We start from the raw sequence: 21,562 nt of genomic DNA, 5'->3' as shown, positions 1-21,562 counted from the left end.
CCACACATGACACACACTCGAGCACAAACATACTCACACACAACACAAGATTAAACATTAAAAAATTAGATTACCACCTGAAGTTTAAAAGAATCCCATCCCAAATAAAATAATAAAAGGGGTTGGCAGGTCATTCCAATCCAATCAGAGTTTGTCTATCTCAGACGCGAATATCACCAAAGCAACTGACAAACTGTCACGGAACCTGCTGGATCTCTAGCTTTGGCCTTGCCTGTCTTCTTCAGCTCCTGAACTCTCTTCTCCCTCCTCCTCTCATGGGCTCTGAGTCCATTCCTAGCATACTAACAGGCCCAGAACTCTTGGTCTGCAGCCATCCTGGGCTCACTGGGCAAAGCCAAGTTGCCTGACTCTGTCCCCTGGTGGCCTGATGACCAAGTTTCATGGAGGTAAGTTATTCTCTAGCCACTCAGCGGGTTTTCTACACACAGGGTGGAAAACAGGCACAGGGTGTTGATTGTGGATCAAGAAGGGAAATCAAAGAAATATTTAACATGTAGCCTTTACCTTCTAAACTCTAGGCCTTTGGATAAACAGAAACTAGAGATGTGGGTAAGAAAGTAAGGAGGCCCCCCGTAACGTTTTGATAATAATTAAGACAAGCATTATACAAAAGTTAACCTCCTTATCAATATAACTACTATCTTTAGATGAAGAATTATTAGTTATAACATTTTTTCATACTATAGGTCTTGGTATGTTATATTTACAACAGAGGTGCAATTAAACATTTTTAGAAATCACATTTGTGTATTTTGGGTACATGTGTGGGCGAGCATACCAGAGCACATGTGTGGAAGTCAGAGGAAAATCTGCAGGATTAGATTCACTCTTTCCACCATGTGGATCTCAGAGACTGAGTTTGGGTCATCGGGCTTGGAGCAAGCATCTTTTCCCGCTGAGCCATCTCACCAGCCCGGTTAAACATTTTAAATTAACACCTTAAAACTAAAGTAAAGGAAGTTAGTATTCTAAACTTTAGTGTTGACAGAGACAAAAGAAAACATCAATTTACTTTAAGAAAGTAGGGTTTCCACGGAAACCCATCAAGGAATCTCAGTACATGGATCTGGATGCCGAGTGGGTCAGAACCCAGAGGTACAGATTTAGGATTTACTTCTGTGAGGCTGAACATGAAGTCATGAAATTACTCACTTGTTAAAAGAGTACAGAGCTAGAAGAAAGCCAGAGAAGATACTAAGAATAGAAAGGGGATGGAAATTACTCATGGGAAAAGAACCAGGGTAGTAGTGCACTCAGGGCCAAAGGAGAGGGTTTCAGGTTTCAGGAGGGTGGAGACCAAGCGTGTTCTTATAGAGCAGAGATTCCGACAAGCTACTTCCAACACATTCCTTAAGCCCCTACACAGCCAAGTAATGTGCTGGGCATAAGAGCTCAGGAAGAGACAAAGGTGGCATAGTTAGTGTAATGCAGCAGCTTTCCTCGTTGGTTTTTTCTGTAATTGTTTGTTTTGTTTTGTTTTGTTTTGTTTTAAGTCAGGGTTTTGCTGTGTAGCCCCGGCTGTCCTGGAATTCCATCTGTAGACCAGGCTGGCCTTGAACTCACAGAGATCTGCCTGCCTCTGCCTCCTGAGTGCTTGGATTAAAGGTGTTCGCCACCACCACTAGTCTATACATGTTTTGTAGAGTGTGGGTGTGTATGAGAGTGTCCAAGGAGGACAGGAGACTTTGATCCATTGGAGCTGGAATTACAGAGATTTATGAGTTCTGGGATCCGAATTCCAGTCCTCTAAGGACTTAAATGCTCTTAACAATGGAGCAGTCTTTCTAGCCCTTTCCTTTGTAATTCTTATCTCTATTAATGAACTGATTCTACCTGCCACCTCTCCATTTCTTTTGCTTTTTGTTTAAAATGTATATGCCAGATCCTGCCTTTGTCTGTCCTTCCGTCTGTCCGTCCTTCCTTTCTTCCTTCTAACAGGGTCTCTCTCAGCTCTTGCTGTCTTGGAATTCGAAATGTAGACTCAGACTGGCCTCAAATTCACCATGTTTCTTTAATGACTTCTGGGCCATGGTCTTTTGTGTTCTACAATGTATCTCACGGTGTTCTTCAGCAGTTGTTCCTATTGTTTGTTTTCAGATTCATGAGAGAGTCTGGTTTGCATAGTCATCTTTTGCATTAGGCAACAGATGGGGTTGCTGGACAGCCTATGAAATGGTCCAGAAGTCTGTCTGTGGTCTGGGAAAGGAAAAGGAAGCCACCTGACATATGCAGGCCTGATCCTTTAGTGTGGACAGTGGGGATGGCAGTTATTTTAAATTAACACATTCAGTAGACATTGAATAGAAATCTTAATTTAAAAAGTCAAGTGTGCAAAGAATAACATATAGAACTGTTTATAACTATTCTGTATATAAATATTGTCCTTGAGTCTCCCTTCTGATGGGCTCAAAGAAACTCAATTTATACTCTTTGAGAAGTGGCACCCACAGAGAGTGTGATTATACACACATATGTGAGTGCTCAGGTGCCAGTGTGTGTGTGTGTGTGCGCGCGCGTGCGTGCGTGCTAACACAGAGGCTAGAAGAAGGATGTCAGATGCCCTGCTTTTGTTACTTGTCTTGTCAAGATGGTGTAGCACGCCGGGCGTGGTGGTGCACGCCTTTAATCCCAGCACTCGGGAGGCAGAGGCAGGCGGATTTCTGAGTTCGAGGCCAGCCTGGTCTACAAAGTGAGTTCCAGGACAGCCAAGGCTACACAGAGAAACCCTGTCTCGAAAAACCAAAAAAAAAAAAAAAAAAAAAAAAAAAAAGATGGTGTAGCACACTGAAATCCATACCCTCCTCCACCACCATCATTCTCTCCTAAACACATATACATGTGTACACACACATGCATATCTTTCCCTAAATGTATAGAAATGTTGGATTGAGCTTTTTTTTTTTTTTTTTTTTTTTTTGGTTTTTCGAGACAGGGTTTCTCTGTGTAGTCCTGGCTGTCCTGGAACTCACTCTGTAGACCAGGCTGGCCTTGAACTCAAAAATCCGCCTGCCTCTGATTCCCAAGTGCTAGGATTAAAGGCGTGCGTCACCACTGCCCGGTGGGCTTTTTGTTTTTGAATGGTGAAATAATAAAAATAATGATTTTCCCTTCAAAAGAACCTCTCATTCTTTGTAAAGTCAAAACTGTAACGAGGGAACCATGTGTGCTCACCAATGCCTGTAATCCTAGCATGTGGGCAGGCACTGGCAGGAAGCTTTTGAGTTTGAGGGAAGCCTGGGCTATAATTTGAGATCCTGTCCCAAATGAACAAACAACTAACTCAAGGAGAATGAAAAAGACAGAAAAAAAAAATCAAAAAAAAGAGCAAAATGCCAGACAACCCTTCAACCCCTTTAAGATGAAGTTAGAGGCTTTAGGAAGCTTGGGCACCAGCTTAGGAAAGATTACAGAATACAGTAAAGGCCAAGCAAAATGTGTGAGGGTTGAGGAATGCAAACCTTGCAGAGAGAGAGAGAGACACTGTTTTCCCGAGGAAGTGCTCGTCCCACTAGGCAGCAGAGCAGCCGCTTCTCTAGAGCAGACCAGTCACAAAGATCTAAGATGTAGGATGGCAGAGCCCACCTCGGGGAGGTGGAGTGGAGGAGACACAGTAAGCCAAGCGGCAGGACTGTTCTGGTGGGGAGAGCTCACGTGTGTGCTGTTTCAAAAAGAAGCCAACCTCAATTATGGACCCGCCTCCATGTTCCTGTTAGGCTTTTCTAAATAGATGACTCGGGAAGAACTCAACCTCCCTCCAAATATCTGAAGAAACCCAGAAACTGGGCCTGGAGCGAGGGCTCAGTGCCTAACTGGTGAGCCCAGGACGGCGGCATGCTGTCTCAAAGGGGTAGACTGCACTCCTGAGGATGGCACCTTAGGTTCTTCCAGTACCACTCCCCTACCCCCACCCCCATAAAAAGTGAGTGGCAATTATAAAATAAGAAGGGATAACGTTTTTCAGAGCAAAGAAGGAGAGTCACGGCATGGAGAATATGAACGTGGGCAGACAGCAAGCTCTCCAAAGCCCGCCCAGTGGGTGTTTCAGGGAAAAGAAACTGAAAGCATGGCATGGTGGCTCATGCCCTAAACCCCAGTCCCTAGTGAGGAGGCTCGCTGCTGATTCACTGATACAATGTTGTCCAAGCAGGTGCTCACTCGCTGGCTTGCTTGGACAGAGCTGGCCCCGGGTGCCTATGAACAGTGTCAGCTCCACAGATGCTGAGACAGAAACAACTTTTGGCGGCTCTTTAACATATAATAGCATGTGTTGTGTAGCATACAATAAAGCATTCTTGTTCAGTATAAAAATCCAGGCTCTGGAATCAAATACCTTCTACTTAAAAAAAACTAAGATGACACTCACACAAGCAATATTTTCAAGTGTACACTCCAGTAGCATTTAGTATATTTACAACATACAACAGCTGCCTTTTTCCCAAAATGATGTCATCCCCAGAGGAAATCTCTTTTTCACTAAGCAGTCATCCCCACCTTTCCTTCTCCCATGCGCCCTAGAAAGCAATTTTTCTGTCTCTTATGGATTTACCTAAGTTGGATATTTTATATAAACAAAACTCTTTTCTATGGGCTTGATTCTTTGTTCTAGGATTATTTTGTGGTGCTGGCAATTGAACCCAGGCTCTTACTAATTCTAGGCAAGTACCCTAACCACTGAGCAACACTCCCAGTCTACCATAATGATACAGTGTGTGTGAATGTGGATATATGCATGCATGTACGTGTGTATGTGAGGATACATATGCATAGGCGTGAATGTGGAGGCCTGGGGAGGAGGTTTGGTGTCTTCTATTGTTCTTTGCCATATTCCCTGAGACGGGGGTCTCTCACTGTTTTCTGGCTAGCCTGGTAGCCAGCAAGCCCCACAGATGTCTCCTCCATTGCCAACACTGAGGTTACAGGAATACATGCTCGCACTTGGTATTTTATGTTGTTGCAGGAAATCTGAACTCAGGTCTACATACTTAAGCAGCACTCTTAACTGAGCTACTTCTTCCACCCATAGATTTTGTTGTTGTTGTTTGTTTTTAATTTTTTGCTTTGCTTTGTTCTTTTGAGACAAGGTCTCACTATATAGCTCTATATGGCTGTCTTGGAACTCACTTGGTAGACCAAGCTGGCCTCTTAACTCACAGAGAACCTCCTGCCTCTGCCTCTTGGGTACTAGGATTAAAGGTGTGTGCCGCCGCCACCTGCTCTATGTTTCACTTTTTGAGGGAGAACAAAAATGTTTTTCACTATTTTCCATGCTCATTAGCAATGTCCTTTGTAAAATGTGTATGGATGTCTTGCTTGCACCCATGTCAGTGCACTTCACGTGTGACTGGTGCCACTGGTGCCCGAAGAAGGCATGAGACCCCTGGAACTGGAGTTCTAGATGGTTGTGAGCTGCCATGTGGATGCCCAGAAGGAACCCGAGCCCCCTGGAAAAGCAGCAAGTGCTTTTAACCTCTGAGCCCTCTCTCCTGCCTCCAGCAATGTACCTTTTAAAGTTGTACCAATTTTAGTGTGAAATCATATTTCATTGTGAGATATAATGAGAATGATAAATTCAAAAATCTCAGGTGACTTTTCCTAATGACTAAGGTATGAAATGTTTCCTCAAGTGTTGACCATCTGTCTGTCTTCTTTGGACAAATGCCTATTCAGATTCTCTGTCCATTAAAAAATAGCTGTTAATATTTTTTGTTTGTGTTGTGAAGTCTTTTATTTTAAATTTTAGACCCTAAAAATACCAGAATTTACAAATCATTTCTTCCTTTATGTAATTTGTCTTTTACGTTGTAACTAAATATAGTCTTTCTTTCTATTTTATTTTATTTTGGTCTTGTTTTGTTTTTCGGAGACAAGGTTTCTCTGTTGTAGTCCTGGCTATCCTGGAACTACCTCTGTAGACCAGACTGGCCCTGAACTCAGCAAACTGCCTGCCTCTGCCTCCCAATTGGTAGAACTAAAGACATGCACCACCACCACCCAGCTTTGTTTTTAATTTTTTTATTTTTTTAAAAAAGAGTAATTTATTTTATGTATGTGAGTATACTGTCACTCTCTTCAGACACACCAGAAGAGGGCATCGGATCCCATTACAGATGGTTGTGAGCCACCATGTGGTTGCTGGGAATTGAACTCTTAACCACTGAGCCATCTCTCCAGCCCTATTTTTATCTGTAAAATATTTACATTTTATGTGTATGAGTATTTTCCTGTACACATGTATGTGGACTATGTGCACACCTGACACCCACATAGCTCAGAAGATGGCATTAGATCCCCACAAGTAAAGAAGTTATAGAGGACTGGCAGCCACTATGTATGTTCTGGGGAACAAAGCCAGGTCCTCTACAAAGCAGCAAGTGCTCTCAACTACTGAGCTATTTCTCCAGAACCTGTATGTTTTTAAGATAGGGCCTTACCATGTAAGTTGGACTAGCTGGTCTACATAGTGACCAGTTACATTCCAGGCCAGCTACAGACATACAGTGAGACCCTGTCTCATTTGGGTAGGTGTCTGGTCTGGAACTCATTTATAGCTAATGGTGATTACCAATTGGTCCTCCTGCCCCTACCTCCTGAAAGCTATGACTACAGGCATGGGCCACAACACCCAAGCAGCATCTGTGCTTCTGCCATCAGTTCCTAACTCCTCCTCTTCCTCCCTTCCATCCCCCATCATCATCATCATCACAAGGTTTCTCTGTGTAGCCAGCCTTGGCTGTCCTGGAACTTGCTCTATAGACAAAGCTGACCTTAAACTCGGAGATCCATTTACCTCTGCCTGCTTGCTGGGAGAAACTAAAGGCATGTGACCACTTGGCTTTTCTTTATTATGACAATGGTTTCTATTGAGAGTTGATGTTCCAGGGTTGGAGAGATAGCGTCTAAATTAAGAGAGTTTACTGCTCTTGCAGAGGGCCTGCCCGTATAAGTGGTTCAATGCTGCTTATAAACGCCAGTTCCAGGAGATCCTGTGTCCCCTTGGGTTCCTGAATACATGTGGTGTACATAAATAAAGGAGGACAAAACACACATATACATTAAATAAGCTTTACCCAAAAAAAAAAGTCTCAAAAACTGAAGTTAGAATTTCTTGTTATGCTAGGTTTCTTACTATGTATTGCCTGCTACATGTAACCCCTGACAGTCATTGTCAGATGGAAACACTGGAGCCAGTCAGAGCTGTTTGACTTTGGAGAGACATCATCTTGCTTCTAGGAATGCCTAAAAGTCATTTAAGATGCTCCTGCAAAGATCAGGCCTTGCAGAGTTTAGGGTCATGTGACTCAGGCAAGGCAGCACTTGAAGGGCTATTTTACCTCAGAGCAGATGAGGAGGCCCAGCCCTAGACAGTCTCCTGCTGGCGTGCGTGCGGTGTCACTCCGTGGGGGCTGACAGTTGCCTCTCTTCCTCATCTGTTTTCCTATTTATCTAGCTTTATTATCAGGAGAACGATAACTTCATAGAAATGGTCAACAAGTACCACTCTATTTTCTGGGTGAATCTGAGAAGGATTAATATTAATCTGTCAGCTGATAGAATTAACCAATGAAGTCATCTGGTCCCGTGTCTTACTTTGTTGAAGTTTTTAATTTATTATTTAAATTTTTATTTACTTGTTATAGAGATGGTCAGGTTTTCTAGGTCTTCTTGAGTCAGTTTTAGTAGTTAATGTGTTTCTAGAACCATCCCTGTCTGCAACGTAGATACAATTGTGCATCGTAGTGTCATAAGATTTTTATTTATGTGAGGCTTGTAATAAAACCATTTCAAATCTTAGTGATTTGACTCTTCTTTTATAATTTAACTAATCAATTTTGTAGATCCTCTACCCAATGAAAGCATTACTTTTATTTTCGGCAGACTAGCCACGGGCAATGCGCCTGTCGTGAGATTACCGACAAACAGCCTCATGCTTGTCAATGTCGATGAGCCGCACGCTGGGTTTGCTGGTTCTACTGTTTTCTGTGGCTCTTACCCTCACTGTTTGCTTCCTTCTGCGAGCTTTGCGTGCAGTTTGTTTAGTTTGTGCTTTCCCACTTGGTCTGTAAGGGAAAGTTAGGCTCTGTACTGTGAATATATGTATGTATTTACTCCCTTAGTCTTGCGGTGCTGAAGAATTAAACCCAGGGTGAGGCACGCCGAGCACATCTCTGACCTGTGTTCTAAGCCCATTGAAGAGCTCACAGACTCCTTTCATGCTGTTCACGCTGGACTAAACTTCCCAGGCTCAAGCGATCCTTTTTTCTCAGATTCCCAGATAGCTGGAAAATGCAGGCACAGGTCAGGGCATGGTGGCACTCTCTTTGTTCATATTTTAAGTTTTGCTGTTGATGCTGCTGGTCCTTGGGATTGAGCCAAGGGCCTTTCTCTGTGAGGCAAACATCCTACTGCTGAGAGCCATCCTATTTTAGTTTTCCACGTCAGTGTTTACAGCGACCCATTTCCCAGACAGTACTGCCCTTAGCATATTCTGTAAGGTTTGGTATGTTGTATTTTAAAATTCATTTACCTCAAAGTATTTTTATAATTTTAGCTCTTCTTAGACCCGCTGGGTGGTTAAGGGGATGTTGTTTAATTTTTACAGATTTATGAGTTTCCCATTTTACTTGTTATTGCTTTCTAGCTCCATTCTGTAGCATCTGAGAAGACACCTTGTCTTAGTCATTGTTCGATTGCTTCGAAGAGTTGCCGTTTCCATGACAACTCTTATCAAGTAAAGCATTTAACTGGAGCTTGCTTGCATTCAGAGTTTTAGTCCATTATTGTCATGGCAGGAAGCATGGCAGCACACAGGCAGACACGGTGCTGGAGAGGTAGCGGAGAGCTCTGTATCCAGATCTGCAGGCAGCCTAGCTTGGGTCCCCAAACCCTCAAAGCCCAACGCCAGTGACACACTTTCTCCAACACCTCCTAATCCCTATCAAATAGCACCATTCCCTAAGGATCAAATCTGTGAGCCTATGGCCCATTCTCATTCAACCCACCACCACCCTCCCCATGACTTTAATCCTTTCAAAAGTATCGAGATTTGTTTTGTGACTTAACATACGGTCTGTCTTAGAGGATGTTCCATGTACACTTGAGAATACTGTGTATGATGATGTCAATGGGACCATAAATGTGTGCCCAGGATGCACCAGACACTGCATTGCTAGGTGCATGTGCTACAGAGAAGATAAAAATAACAAATGAGCCAGGCAGTGGTGGCGCACGCCTTTAATCCCAGCACTCGGGAGACAGAGGCAGGTGGATTTCTGAGTTCGAGGCCAGCCTGGTCTACAAAGTGAGTTCCAGGACAGCCAGGGCTACACAGAGAAACCCTGTCTTGAAAAAGAAAAAAACAAAACAAAACAAAACAAAACAAAACAAAACTTGAAATAGTGCCACAAACTATGATGTTGGAAAACATTAAATTCACTGTATTATTTTTATTTTATTTTACTTATTTTAAATGATGTGTGTATGGGTTTGTCCAAATGAGTACAGTTCCTGTGAAGGCCAGAAAAAGGTGCTGGATTTTTCTGAAACATGAGTTATAGGCCATTTTGAGCCATGTGATGTGAGTGCTGGAAACTGAACATGGCTCCCCTCAGCTGCTGAGCCATCTCTCCAGCCTCCATTGCATTATTTCCAAGGCAGTGATTATTGTGCTTTAGCTGAATCAATTCTCAGCTCCTTCAGGAATGGACTCTATATCCTTGTGTACTGAAATGGGCAGTAAAAGAACTTTAATTAAGCTATTCTTTCCCAAAGGTATCTTCTAGGCCCCCCTCCAACTTTGATCCAGGCAACTATGTTGAAATGAGTGATCCAACCACCCATTTACCCTCAAAAGTGGTGATACAAGACCTTACCACGGAGCTACACTGCCCGCTGTGTAACGACTGGTTCCGTGATCCGCTGATGCTGACCTGTGGCCACAACTTCTGCCAAGACTGTATTCAAAGCTTCTGGAAAGTGCATGCAAAGGAAACATTCTGTCCTGACTGTAAGATGCTCTGCCAGTATAGCAACTGTACATTCAACCTGGTGCTGGAGAAGCTCGTAGAGAAGATTAAGAGGTTACCCCTGCTCAAGGGTCATCCACAGTGCCCAGAGCATGGAGAGAACCTGAAACTGTTCAGTAAGCCAGAAGGGAAAATGATCTGCTTTCAATGCAAGGATGCACGGTTGTCTATGGGGCAGTCTAAGGATTTCCTGCAGATCTCTGAAGCTGTCCGTTTCTTTACGGTGTGTGAGTCCTGGGCCTTGAGAAATCCCTTAGGAAAATTCTTTTGGAGGGCTTCTTCCTCCTTCTGACCTAATCCCTTTTTTCAAATAACGAGAACGCTCAGAGTCCTCAGAAATACAATATACCTTGGAAAGTTATTTCTCTAGAGATGCTATGTACAGGAAAGGAGCTCTAAAGGAGCTATGGCTGACTCCTTCAGTCACGCTGGGTAAACCATGGACAGACAGGCTAGTGTTCCTGTTATAAAAGTTTCAAATGAGTAGGACAATAGATATAGTACATGGGAACACACTACTGAGATCTCAGGTTGTCACATTTGTGGTTCCTAAGTGTTGAGGATTTCTGAGATGATCAGGGGATGCACAATGAGGAGAAGGCATGGGACTAGAAAACGGGGACATCATTTGGATTTGGAAGGGCGGAAGGAAAACAGAAGTGTTCCAGTGGGCACAGCATATGCAAAGGTGTCCAGGGTGAGTGCTATAGCCAGGGTGAGCGCTATAGTCAGGGTGAGCGCTATAGTCAGGGTGGAACTAGAGAGCTGCAGTGGCAGCTTCCTACAAGATGGCAGGACTTAACTGCTTCTGTTTCTTATTCCACTCACCACTTTGGTTTTGGTGGTGTTAGGGACTGAACTCGGGATGTAGTCTGAACAAAGCATAGTATTATAGAGCTATGTCCTCAGCCCTGGCCACAGTTCTCAATGGACAAGACTGTGACATAGTGGAAAGGAAAGACAGTTTTGTAGCAAGAACTTCCTTGAGAGGACACAGACTTCTTAGAGAAAAGTGAGAAGGCTCCAGACAGTAAAAGGGACTCTGTCTTAGTCTGGGTTTTGTTGCTGTGAACAGACACCATGACCAAGGCAACTCTTATAAAGGAAAACATCTAATAGAGGCTGGGCTTACAGTTTCAGAGGTTTAGTCCATGATCATCATGGTGGGAAGCTTGGCAGTGTCCAGGCAGATACAGTGCAGGAAGAGCTGAGAGTTCTCCATCTTCATCCTCAGGCAGCAAGGAGAGATTGTCCCACTGGGCGTGGCTTGAGCATATATGAGACAACCTGCCTTCACAGTGACACACTTCTTCTAACAAGCCCACACCTACTCCAACAAGGCCATACTTCCTAATATTGCCACTCCCTATGTGCCAAGCATTCAAACACAAAGTGTATGGGGGGGGGCATACCTATTCAAACCACCACAGACTCCAAAGAAGGAACACCTCCAAGCTTATTTCTTTCCTGGAACACTGTGTCTTTGTAGGTGTTCTTCCCACTGCCCTTCCACATGTGTGTGTGCATGACAGATTCTTTCCTTCCAATGTGTGGATTCTGGAGCCTGAACTCAGGCTGATAAGCTTAGCAGTGAGTGCCTTCACCCACACAGCCTTCTTACCTATCCCTAACTTTAAACGTAATAGTTCCTTATGTTAAAATTTCTCTGTTCAAACAAACACCTATGTGCCTTCTGTACCCTGGCAGGATCTCTTCTGGAGCCAGGACTGGACTCCTGACCTTGCCATTTGTTTAGTCTGCCCTGTTCCACACCTACCTCCTTTGTGCTGTTATAGGCACAGTTCTTGTTCTGTTCCACAGATATCTCTTTGTGCTAGAGGCATGAGCATGCATGCACGTAGAGGCCACAGGGACATTTTAGGGTGTTTCTCAAGCACTTGCCCACCTTATTTTTTGTTGAGACAGGACTTCTCACAAACACCTGGGATTACAGATTAGGCTAGACCAGCAATTTGGCCAGTAAATCCCAAGGATCTGTCTCCATGTCCCCAGCACTGAACTTAAGTGTGAGCCCCCATGCCCAGCCCTTTACATAAGTGCTGGGGATCAAACCCAGTTTGTGTGGCAGGCACTTGACTGCTGAGCCACCTCCCCTGCCCCCAGAGATGTGCTTTATGTTCTTTTATTTTCCAAGCTGCCGTGGGTTAATTCTACTTGATATTTGTAGGAGGAGCTTGCTATCTATCAGAGCCAACTTCAGACGACCCTGAAGGAGCTTCAGTCTCTCAGAACAATTCAGAAAGATGCTATTGCTGCTTACAAGGTGAGGGGCAGGGTAAAGGGCTTCTGAAGCATTGCTGGAATATGCCCTTCCTGTAATTCCAGCTATATCGATATACTAAATGGTACCTGGGCTGTAGAATTAGTGTTATTACACTGCAGGTAGAAAGAAATATATGGTGGAAAAGGTTCCCAATAGTTGATCTGTTGAATAGATTACCTTTTGTCCTAACATACTGAGCCTTTTGATGGTCCAGTCACTAGGTGAGCATTGTGGGATTGAGGTCTGTTTGGTCTTCCCCTTCATCTATGACACAATAAAGACTCTACCAGTAAAAGTGGTTTATAACCAGGTACCACTGAACTATGGATTTTCAGATTATTATATCCTCCCCCATCCTATTTATCTTTCTAAACTGCTTCCAAAGTTCACAGAGCTGTTGCTTATATATGCTTGCCTACTGTAGACTTCACAGGAGCACCCCCCAAAAAAGGCACTAATTAGAAAAGATTAGATAAATCAGTCTCTAGGCTGGGAGTTAAATGGGAAGTTCTGGTACTTCATTAATTAAGCTATGTAAGAGAGCCATCTTTGGCATTTGGTACCTGGAAAAATACATATCCTCGGGGAAAGAAAGACAGAGTTACTGAAGCATCCAGGTAATTTTGTTCTATTTTGTAGATCAGCTACTATAGTCAATATTTGTTCATACAACAAATACTTATTGAATGGGTCACTCAGATTCATTCCTACCCTAGAATCTGAGTGTGGGAGACAGTTATTAAATGATGCCAGCAATACCAATAAGTAACAATAGCTACTATTACCATATGATAGGAAAATTCAGCAATGAAGAGAAATCTAAGAGAACCTGAAGAAGTCACTTGAGCTGGAGATGTACTCAGTTGGTGGAATGCTTGCCTACCGGGCATGAGACCCTGAGTTATATAGCCAGTATCACATACACTGGGCACAATGGCACACACCTGTAATTTTGGCACTCAGATGGTAGAAGAAGGATCAGAAGTTCAAGTCATCTTTGACTTCATATCTAATTTTAGGATAGCCTGGGATACTTGAGATCCACTATCAAAAAAAAATTTTTTTTTGAGGCCTGTAGGATCCGTAAGTTAATCAAATGAACTGTGTGAGGGAATATGAAAGAAGGGTCCTGGAGAAGAGTGTTGAAGGGAGATACATGCAAAAGTCTAGAAACAGGATGTTAGAAAAAGTCCAATAAAGCTAGAGCACACCAAGCGAGATAATACTGAAGAGGCAGAAATGACCCAGTCATGCAGGTCCTTATATGGAAGAAATGAAGTATTTTTTAACTTGATCCTGTGACATGAAAAATAAAGACCTGTAAGCACTACACAGTTTCGTCTCGTTTTGAAAATGCCTGATGGCTGTGTGGAAAATGGCTTAGCGAGACAATGATAAGACCACATGGTTCGAAAACTCTTACAGGTCAAGAGCAAAGGTATTTGGTTAGCCTAAAGAGGCAGTGTATATACAGAGATAAACAAGAACATGTGGTGTGGGGAGGAAATTATATAGATGTGGTGACGGATTAAGTATGAGGAATGGATAGCGATATCAGATAGCATTTAGATTTAGAAGTCTGGAGCTCAAAAGCTGTAGAAAAACTGTCAGCACTAGGTAGTATCTAATATATAGTAAGGGCGGGGGATATTGGTTAGAAAGTGTAGAATAAGCTTAGGACAGAACACCAACTAATTTTAATATTTAAAACTTGTTTAGAGGAAGGGGAACCAATTAGACTGGGGAATCATGGGAAAGGTGAAAGGCAAACTGGAAACACATGGGTTGGAAGAATGATGGAGGTCAGGCTACCTTAAGAGGTGGTGATGGACCGGGCAGTGGTGGCACACGCCTTTAATCCCAGCACTCAGGAGGCAGAGGAAGGCGGATTTCTGAGTTCGAGGCCAGCCTGGTCTACAGAGTGAGTTCCAGGACAGCCAGGACTACACAGAGAAACCCTGTCTTGAAAACAAAACAAAACAAAACAAAACAAAACAAAACAAAACAAAACAAAACGAGTGTGGTGATGGTTGTCCATGGGTCTAAGCTACATAAGACAAGCCGTGAAGGTAGATGTGTGAACAGAAACAGAGAGAGTCAAACATTATAAACTGATTAGTTTCTTGAAACGGGGTCCATCTCTCCATGTAGCTCTGGCCCCTGGAACTTACTTTGTAAACCAGGCTAGTCTCAAACTCATTCAGATCAGCCTGCCTGCCTCTGCCAAGTGCTGGGATTAGAGCCAAGCACCACCATGCCCAGGCTGAACACAAACTTTGATTGAGATTCAACAGTGCTGCAGTAGGGAGCAAGTGAACTTGGAACAAAAAGTCGTTTTGGAAATGATGCATTTTGGGAGGATGATGAAATTCTATGTGTGGTTGAAAATGAGTGGTCAAAGCTATGAGTCACTAGAAATGAAGAAAAAGAGGACCTGGAAACCAGGATATAGATAGTTCACCAGGGAAGAAGCTGTGGAGACACAGACACAGACAGACACAGACACACACACAAGCTGCAAGTGCAGCAACTTTCAATTTTAGTGCCTTGTACATTGTTCATATACTGTTTCTTTTATGTGGTCCTGGCAAAAGGAGTAGTTTTGATTTTAAGAGGATAGGTCTCCCTAGTCTAACAGCATCATTTGGTAGATACTAATTTGTCAGCCTAGAAAAATATTGTTAGTATTTGTTTTAGAATGTTTGATTGACTCCACATCATTATTTAAGAGAGCACAGTTTATCATCTAAGCATCGAAAAAACAAACGGAAAACAAAACCTCTCATCCTACACCATTAACTAGTTGGGAAAGAAGGAATGAATCTCCCAAAGGGCTTTGTGTATTAGGATTGAATGTCGATGCTAAGCAGCCATTTGTGTGAAATTTCCCAAGGTGTGTGGTGTGGTGTAAGTCCCTATCCCCAAATGCTAGTCTCAGTAGTAATTGTGGTGATGATTATGGAGGTTTCCAGGACAACAAGATACAACTGCAACAAAACCTTTCCTTGGAGTTTCTAAAGCTACATCAGTTTCTGCACAACAAAGAAAAGGACATTCTAAATGACCTCCGGGATGAGGGGAAAGTCTTGAATGAGGAGATGGAGGTGAATCTGAACCAGATTCAGGAGCAGTGTCTTGTTGCCAAAGACATGCTGGCGACCATTCAGGCACGGATGGAACAGCAGAACTCCTTCGACTTCCTCACAGTGAGATTCTGAATCCAATTGATTATGGGGACACTTGGAAGGAGGGAAGAGAAACTGGGAGTGGGGGGTGGAAGGAAAGCAAATCTTAACCAAGCTCAACCCAACCCAACCGTATCCTAACCTACCCAACCCAACCTAATTTAACCCAACCCAACCCAACCCAACCCAACCCAACTAACTGGAGTGCTTGTAGGTCCTTTGGGAGAAAAGGAGGCCACTTTTACTTTATGTTCAGTGGAAAATTTTACTTTCATCTTTCTACAAAACATGATAGGACAATTTCACCAATAACGCTACATGGATCAGTTCTTTCTTACTTCCCCATATAGACCCCAGAAGCTTTAGTTTTCAAAACTATGTCTCTTAGTTGTTGAGTTTGGGCCTTGCAGAAATTATAAACTGAAATATATCTAAAAAGCTTCTTGTCAAACTTTTGCTACCTGAAGTCTCACTTCTAGAGATGAGATGATTGGCGATCACTTCAGCACTCAGGCGTTTAGTTACCCTTGGCCCTCGGATCGCTTCTGATCTTTCCTTGTCTCGGAGTATTTGGAAGCCCTCACTTCTCAAAGAGTTGATCTTAACTATGGGCTTCCTGGTTCTTCTCTTGTTTCCTGTGAGAGCTGGAATTATAGAAAATCAGAAGGTTACCAAGTGAGAGGTCAGTTTATGCTGGGTTAGACTGGGATGCTGCTTAGCAAAGTCTGTACAGGATGAAATGTTGTGGGCGATGGCCTGAGGACCATCTGTACAGGAAGCCAGTATTGATGATCAAACCTGGATGGCTCTCAGGATAACCAGAGGAGTTCCTAGAGATGATGAACAGGCATCTGACTTCTCTATTTCTTCTTTTCTCTTCTAGGACATCACAAAGCTCATAGAGAGGTTAGTGTTTCTTCATGATACTCTATTCCCCTCCTTCTACCCCTGGAGAATGTCTAAAACTAAACTGTTTGTGTGTCCCTTACAGCATGGAGAAAGGAATGAAGACAATTGTACCTAGACAGCTTATCTCCAAAAAGCTGAGCCTAGGCCGCTTCAAAGGCCCTATCCAGTATATTATCTGGAAGGAAATGCAGACTATTCTCTCTCCAGGTATAGTGGGAAGGAGCTATTGAGTCCTATGGCCCCTAAACTATATTTCATCTGTGGCCAGAGTTAGTTCTGTAGTTTGAGGAGATGGACTTGGGTGGAGTTTAGTCAAAAAGATTTTTTTCTTCTTCTCCTGCTGCTATGATTTAAGAATATGTGTCTTTGAACTATTAATACATAAAAGTCTGATATTAGAGAATTACTCCTCAGGTCGGGCGGTGGTGGCGCACGCCTTTAATCCCAGCACTTGGGAGGCAGAGGCAGGCGGATTTCTAAGTTTGAGGCCAGCCTGGTCTACAGAGTGAGTTCTAGGACAGCCAGGGCTACACAGAGAAACCCTGTCTCGAAAAACCCCCTCCCCCCACCCCACCCCCCCAAAAAAACAGTAGAATTACTCCTCAGCCTGATTTTGTTTGATCTATAATGTGTGGAACTAGCCACAATTTTATCTTGTTTTGCTACATCAGCTGTATGAATTCTTGCAGATATCAAAGGACTGAACAGGACAAAATTAACACAAGTGGTATTATTTCAAGAAAAAGAAATAATATTCTAGATAAGATGTATATAAAAATAAGAATTTAGATAGCTTTTATAGAATTCATATATCTAATATTATTGTTTCTTATTAACCTAGTTAAAATCATAACTATATCCCTGATACATTTTCCAGAGAACTAACCCTGAAAGAAGCTGACGTCACTGAAGTATAATTAATAGAGCAGAATCTGCCACTTTTACCTAAATGTATGCAGTGCACAAACGGATGAGCTTTGACAAACATGTAAATATCTCTGTGATCAAGACAGAGAGAGATGAGGGCTGGAGAGTTGACTTAGCATTGAACAAACCCAAGGATCTGAGTTTGAATCCTTAGTGCCTACGTAAAAAGCCAGGCCTGGCGGCATACAACTGTAGCCCCAGCACTGGGGATGAGGTTGGGGAAAATGTAGATCTGCAGGCCGGACAGTCGGGCTGAGTGAATCGCACATTCAGTAAGAAACCTGCCTCAAAAAATAAGATGGAGAGTGATGAGGAAGATACTTAAAGGAGACCTCTGATATCCACATGCACATCTATGGGCATACCTGTACACACACAGACACAGACAACACACACACACACAGACACACACACACAGACACACACACAGACACACACACACACACACACGCACGCACGCACGCACACACACACGCACACACACACACACGCACACACACAGACACACACACACAGACACACACAGACACACACACACACACACACGCACACACACAGGCACTTGAACACTTCCACAAGTCTCTTTGCAATCAGTTCTTTCTGTAGAGCTGCAGCCCTCACTGCTTGCTAATCTGCTTTATTTTACTTTTGATGCGTCTTTTTGAATTTTTAATTTAATGTAGATCACACAGGACAGTATTTTGTATCTAGACTTTTGTACAAAGCACAGTGCTTGCCTTGATTCACCTTTGTTGCACATGGCAATAATTTTGTTTAATGGATACATCACAATGTGTTCACCTGTTCTCCAACTGAGGGACCTTTGGGTAGATTGCACTTCAGGGCTATCATAAATAAAGTTGTGTGGCTCTGTTTACAGATCTTTGAGGTGAAGACTTAGTAGTGGGGTTGAAGATGTGCATTTAATTTTATAAGAAATTGTCAATTCTTTTTCTTCTTCAAATGGAGGAATTGTTTTACATTTCCTCCTGCAACGAATGATGAAACCATTATTCTACATTCTTAACAAACCTAATATTGTCAGTCTTTCTAATTATAACTATTTAAGCTTAAATATAGTAACATTTCATTTTTTAAATGTATACACTTCTAATGTCCAATCCCATTGAAATTCTCTCCATGTGCTTCTCTGCCATTCCTAGTTGGTGAAATATATTTAATCTTTTGACCACACTTTTGTTAGTTGTCTTAACATTAAATTATAAACAGACAAATCATTTATTAGCCATGGTTATTAAAAGGGATTTAAAGAAACAAGACAAAACAGTGTGTCTGTGTATGAATTTGTTTTCCTGAGTGTGGCTTTTAACAGAGGCCAGAAAAAGGTATTGGTTCCCCTGGCAGTTGTATGTTGTCTGATGTGGGTGCCGGATCAGAGCTCCTCTGCAAGAGAAGGACTATGTGCTCTTAAGCACTGAGCTGTCTTTCCAGCCACAAGTTGCTTTTTGGATGGTTCCTTTTTTTTTTTTTTTTTGACACAGAATCTCCTGTAGCTCAGGCTGACCAAGAGTTCTTTTTTTTTGTTGTTTTTTGTTTTGTTTGTTTGTTTTTCGAGACAGGGTTTCTCTGTGTAGCCCTGGCCATCCTGGAACTCACTCTGTAAATCAGGCTGTCCTTGAACTTAGAAATCTGCCTGCCTCTGCCTCCCTAGTGCTGGGATTAAAGGCGTGTGCCACCACTGCCCGGCTTGGCCAAGGGTGATCTTGAGCCTCTGATCCTGATGTTTCCACCTCCCAAGCGTTAGGATTATAGGCATATACCTGACTTAAAACCCTAAACAGCAGCAACAACAACAGCAAAACCAGGATCTCACTATATTGCTAGGCTGGCCTTGAACTTAGGATCTTTCTGTTTCAACCTTCAGAGTTACGGGTGTGTACTACTGCTCCAACTGAATTTTAGTTGACACATGTTATTTGTATGTATTTATAGGATACAATATGATATCCAATGCACATATGCAACATATAAAAATTAAACTATGGTAAGCAGAATTTATATCTCCTCAAACATTCACACTCCTCTGTGTTGGACACTTTTTTTGAGACCTTTCAGTTGTTTACAAACATGTAATAAAGTCTGTGTCTGTAGCTCAGGAAGTGAGTGCTGGCCTAATATGTACAAAGCCCTGGGTCCAGTCTCTAGCACTGCCAACAAAACCAAATCAAACCACTAAAACATATATGTACATCTATATAATAAATTATTGCACGTTATGATTACCATATTGTGCTATAAAATTCTGAAATTAACATCTATCTCCTTGTCCTTTGGTACCTGTTATCCAATATCTTTCTAACCTTCCCAGACTCCAGTGATCACGAGTCTATTTATATGAGGCAAACTATCTTAGTTTCTACATATTTAAAAAAAAACTTCATCTGTCATGGAATTCCATTATTGTAGACTACAATATAAATTAATTACTTACAAATGTGAAAGTAAAGATTTTTTACAAAGTACAAGCCTGAGGCCAGGCAGTGGTGGCACACACCTTTAATCCCTGCGCTTGGGAGGCAGAAGCAGACGGATTTCTGAGTTCAAGGCCAGCCTGGTCTACAGAGTGAGTTCCAGGACAGCCTGGGCTACACAGAGAAACCCTGTCTCAAAAAACTAAAACTAAAACAAAACAACAAAACAAAAACAAAGAACAAGCCCGGTTTTATCTTATTTATTTATTTATTTATTTGGATTTTTGAGGCAGTGCTCTCTTGGAACTTGTTCTGTAGGACCAGGCTGGCCTCAAACTCAGAGATCCACCTGCCTTTGCCTCCTGAGCGCTGGGATTAAAGGTGTGTGGCAAGCCTGGCTTTATAAATATCAGATTCAACTAACATAAAGTTACTTTGTTAGATGCCCATAAACGTTTGCTTTCAGCATCTGTATTATCTTGTCCCAGGCTGGGGAGCACACACTTTGTGGACTGCATTCTAGAGAGCAGTGGCATAGACCACTCTAGAGTGCCAATGTCTCACTGTGTGTTAAACCAAATAGAATCTCCACCAGGGATCTCAGTCTCACTTAGCTCTAACAGATGCTCTCTCATACCCAAGCAACTACCTGCATTTAATCCTCCTTTCCCCTTCTGCTTACCCAAAGTGAACATCTCACATCTGCTTATATCCCAATTGAGACTCGTTCCTTTGTAAGATTTCCTAGAACAACCTCACCTAATTTTTTCACCTTTGGTACTGGTAAAGTTTCACATTCTTTATATTGTTTCCTTCGGTAGAATATAAATTAACTTCAGTGCAAAGCCTGATTTTATCCTAAATCTAAAAATGCCTAGAAATAGAGAAATGGATACCAGGCAATAGAAAGTGTACAGGAACCTTCCTGGCTAAGAGTTTATGCATATGGGGAGAGAAAAAGCGCTATGGTAGTACTTCTTATTGTGGGAAATTGCATTCACCTCTCTTCTTCTCTTCCCTGCTCTCTCATTTTCGTACCAGGCCCATCTCAATTAACTCTGGATCCTAAAACAGCTCATCCCAATCTGGTGTTATCCAAAAGCCAGACCAGTGTGTGTCACTGTGATGTTAAGCAGGTAATGCCTGATGATCCAGAGAGGTTTGATTCAAGTGTGGCTGTACTGGGCTCAAAAGGCTTCACCTCTGGAAAATGGTACTGGGAAATAGAAGTAGGAAAGAAGACAAAATGGACAATTGGAGTCGTCAGAGAGTCCATCATTCGGAAGGGGAGCTGCCCTCTGACTCCAGAGCAAGGATTCTGGCTTCTAAGACTAAGGAACCAAACAGATCTAAAGGCCCTGGATTTGCCCTCCCGTAGTCTGAATCTAGGTGATCTCAGGAGGGTGGGCGTGTACCTGGATTATGAGGGAGGGCAAGTCTCCTTCTATAATGCTATAACCATGACCCATCTTTACACCTTTAGTAGTGTTTTCCAGGAGAGACTTTTCCCCTACTTGTGCCCCTGCCTTAATGATGGTGGGGAGAATAAAGAACCGTTGCACATCGTACATCCACAGTAATTAAGTTATACTATTGTATAAATTCAGGGCTTTATTAAAGTATTGAAATAGTTTACCAATTTCACTGGATTCTCTTTCCAATTTATGGGGATCTCTGAAGTAATGAGAGCAGGATTCACCAACCGACTTACATTTCAGTTTCCCACACAGATTTTGCTGGAGCCATTCAAGATAACGTTCTGCTTCTCCGGGGTCTTCTAAG

General features: G+C 42.6%; 1 protein-coding gene across 2 annotated transcripts; it reads left to right on the top strand.

The window, feature by feature from the left end:
* The first annotated feature begins 213 nt into the window (after window positions 1-213).
* Trim69 (tripartite motif containing 69) lies at window positions 214-21,381 on the top strand. 2 transcript variants are annotated; one of them, XM_021183818.2, is made up of 7 exons: window positions 214-407; window positions 9,790-10,159; window positions 12,232-12,327; window positions 15,292-15,533; window positions 16,396-16,418; window positions 16,504-16,628; window positions 20,822-21,381. In XM_021183818.2, exons 1-7 carry the CDS (start codon window positions 402-404, stop codon window positions 21,358-21,360), a joined length of 1,401 nt encoding a protein of 466 aa, XP_021039477.1. In that variant the 5' UTR covers window positions 214-401; the 3' UTR covers window positions 21,361-21,381. The 2 variants fall into 2 exon arrangements, with proteins under 2 accessions (XP_021039477.1, XP_021039470.1); XM_021183811.2 differs by having other exon boundaries at window positions 9,790-10,266; window positions 15,300-15,533.
* The last annotated feature ends 181 nt before the right edge of the window (window positions 21,382-21,562 follow it).

The sequence above is a fragment of the Mus caroli genome, unplaced genomic scaffold (assembly GCF_978045245.1).
Source record: "Mus caroli unplaced genomic scaffold, Mus_caroli_1 scaffold_2, whole genome shotgun sequence".
NCBI classification, from domain to species: domain Eukaryota; kingdom Metazoa; phylum Chordata; class Mammalia; order Rodentia; family Muridae; genus Mus; species Mus caroli.
The sequence above is the reverse complement of the archived record's forward strand: the minus strand, read 5'-3'. Positions and strand labels throughout refer to the sequence as shown.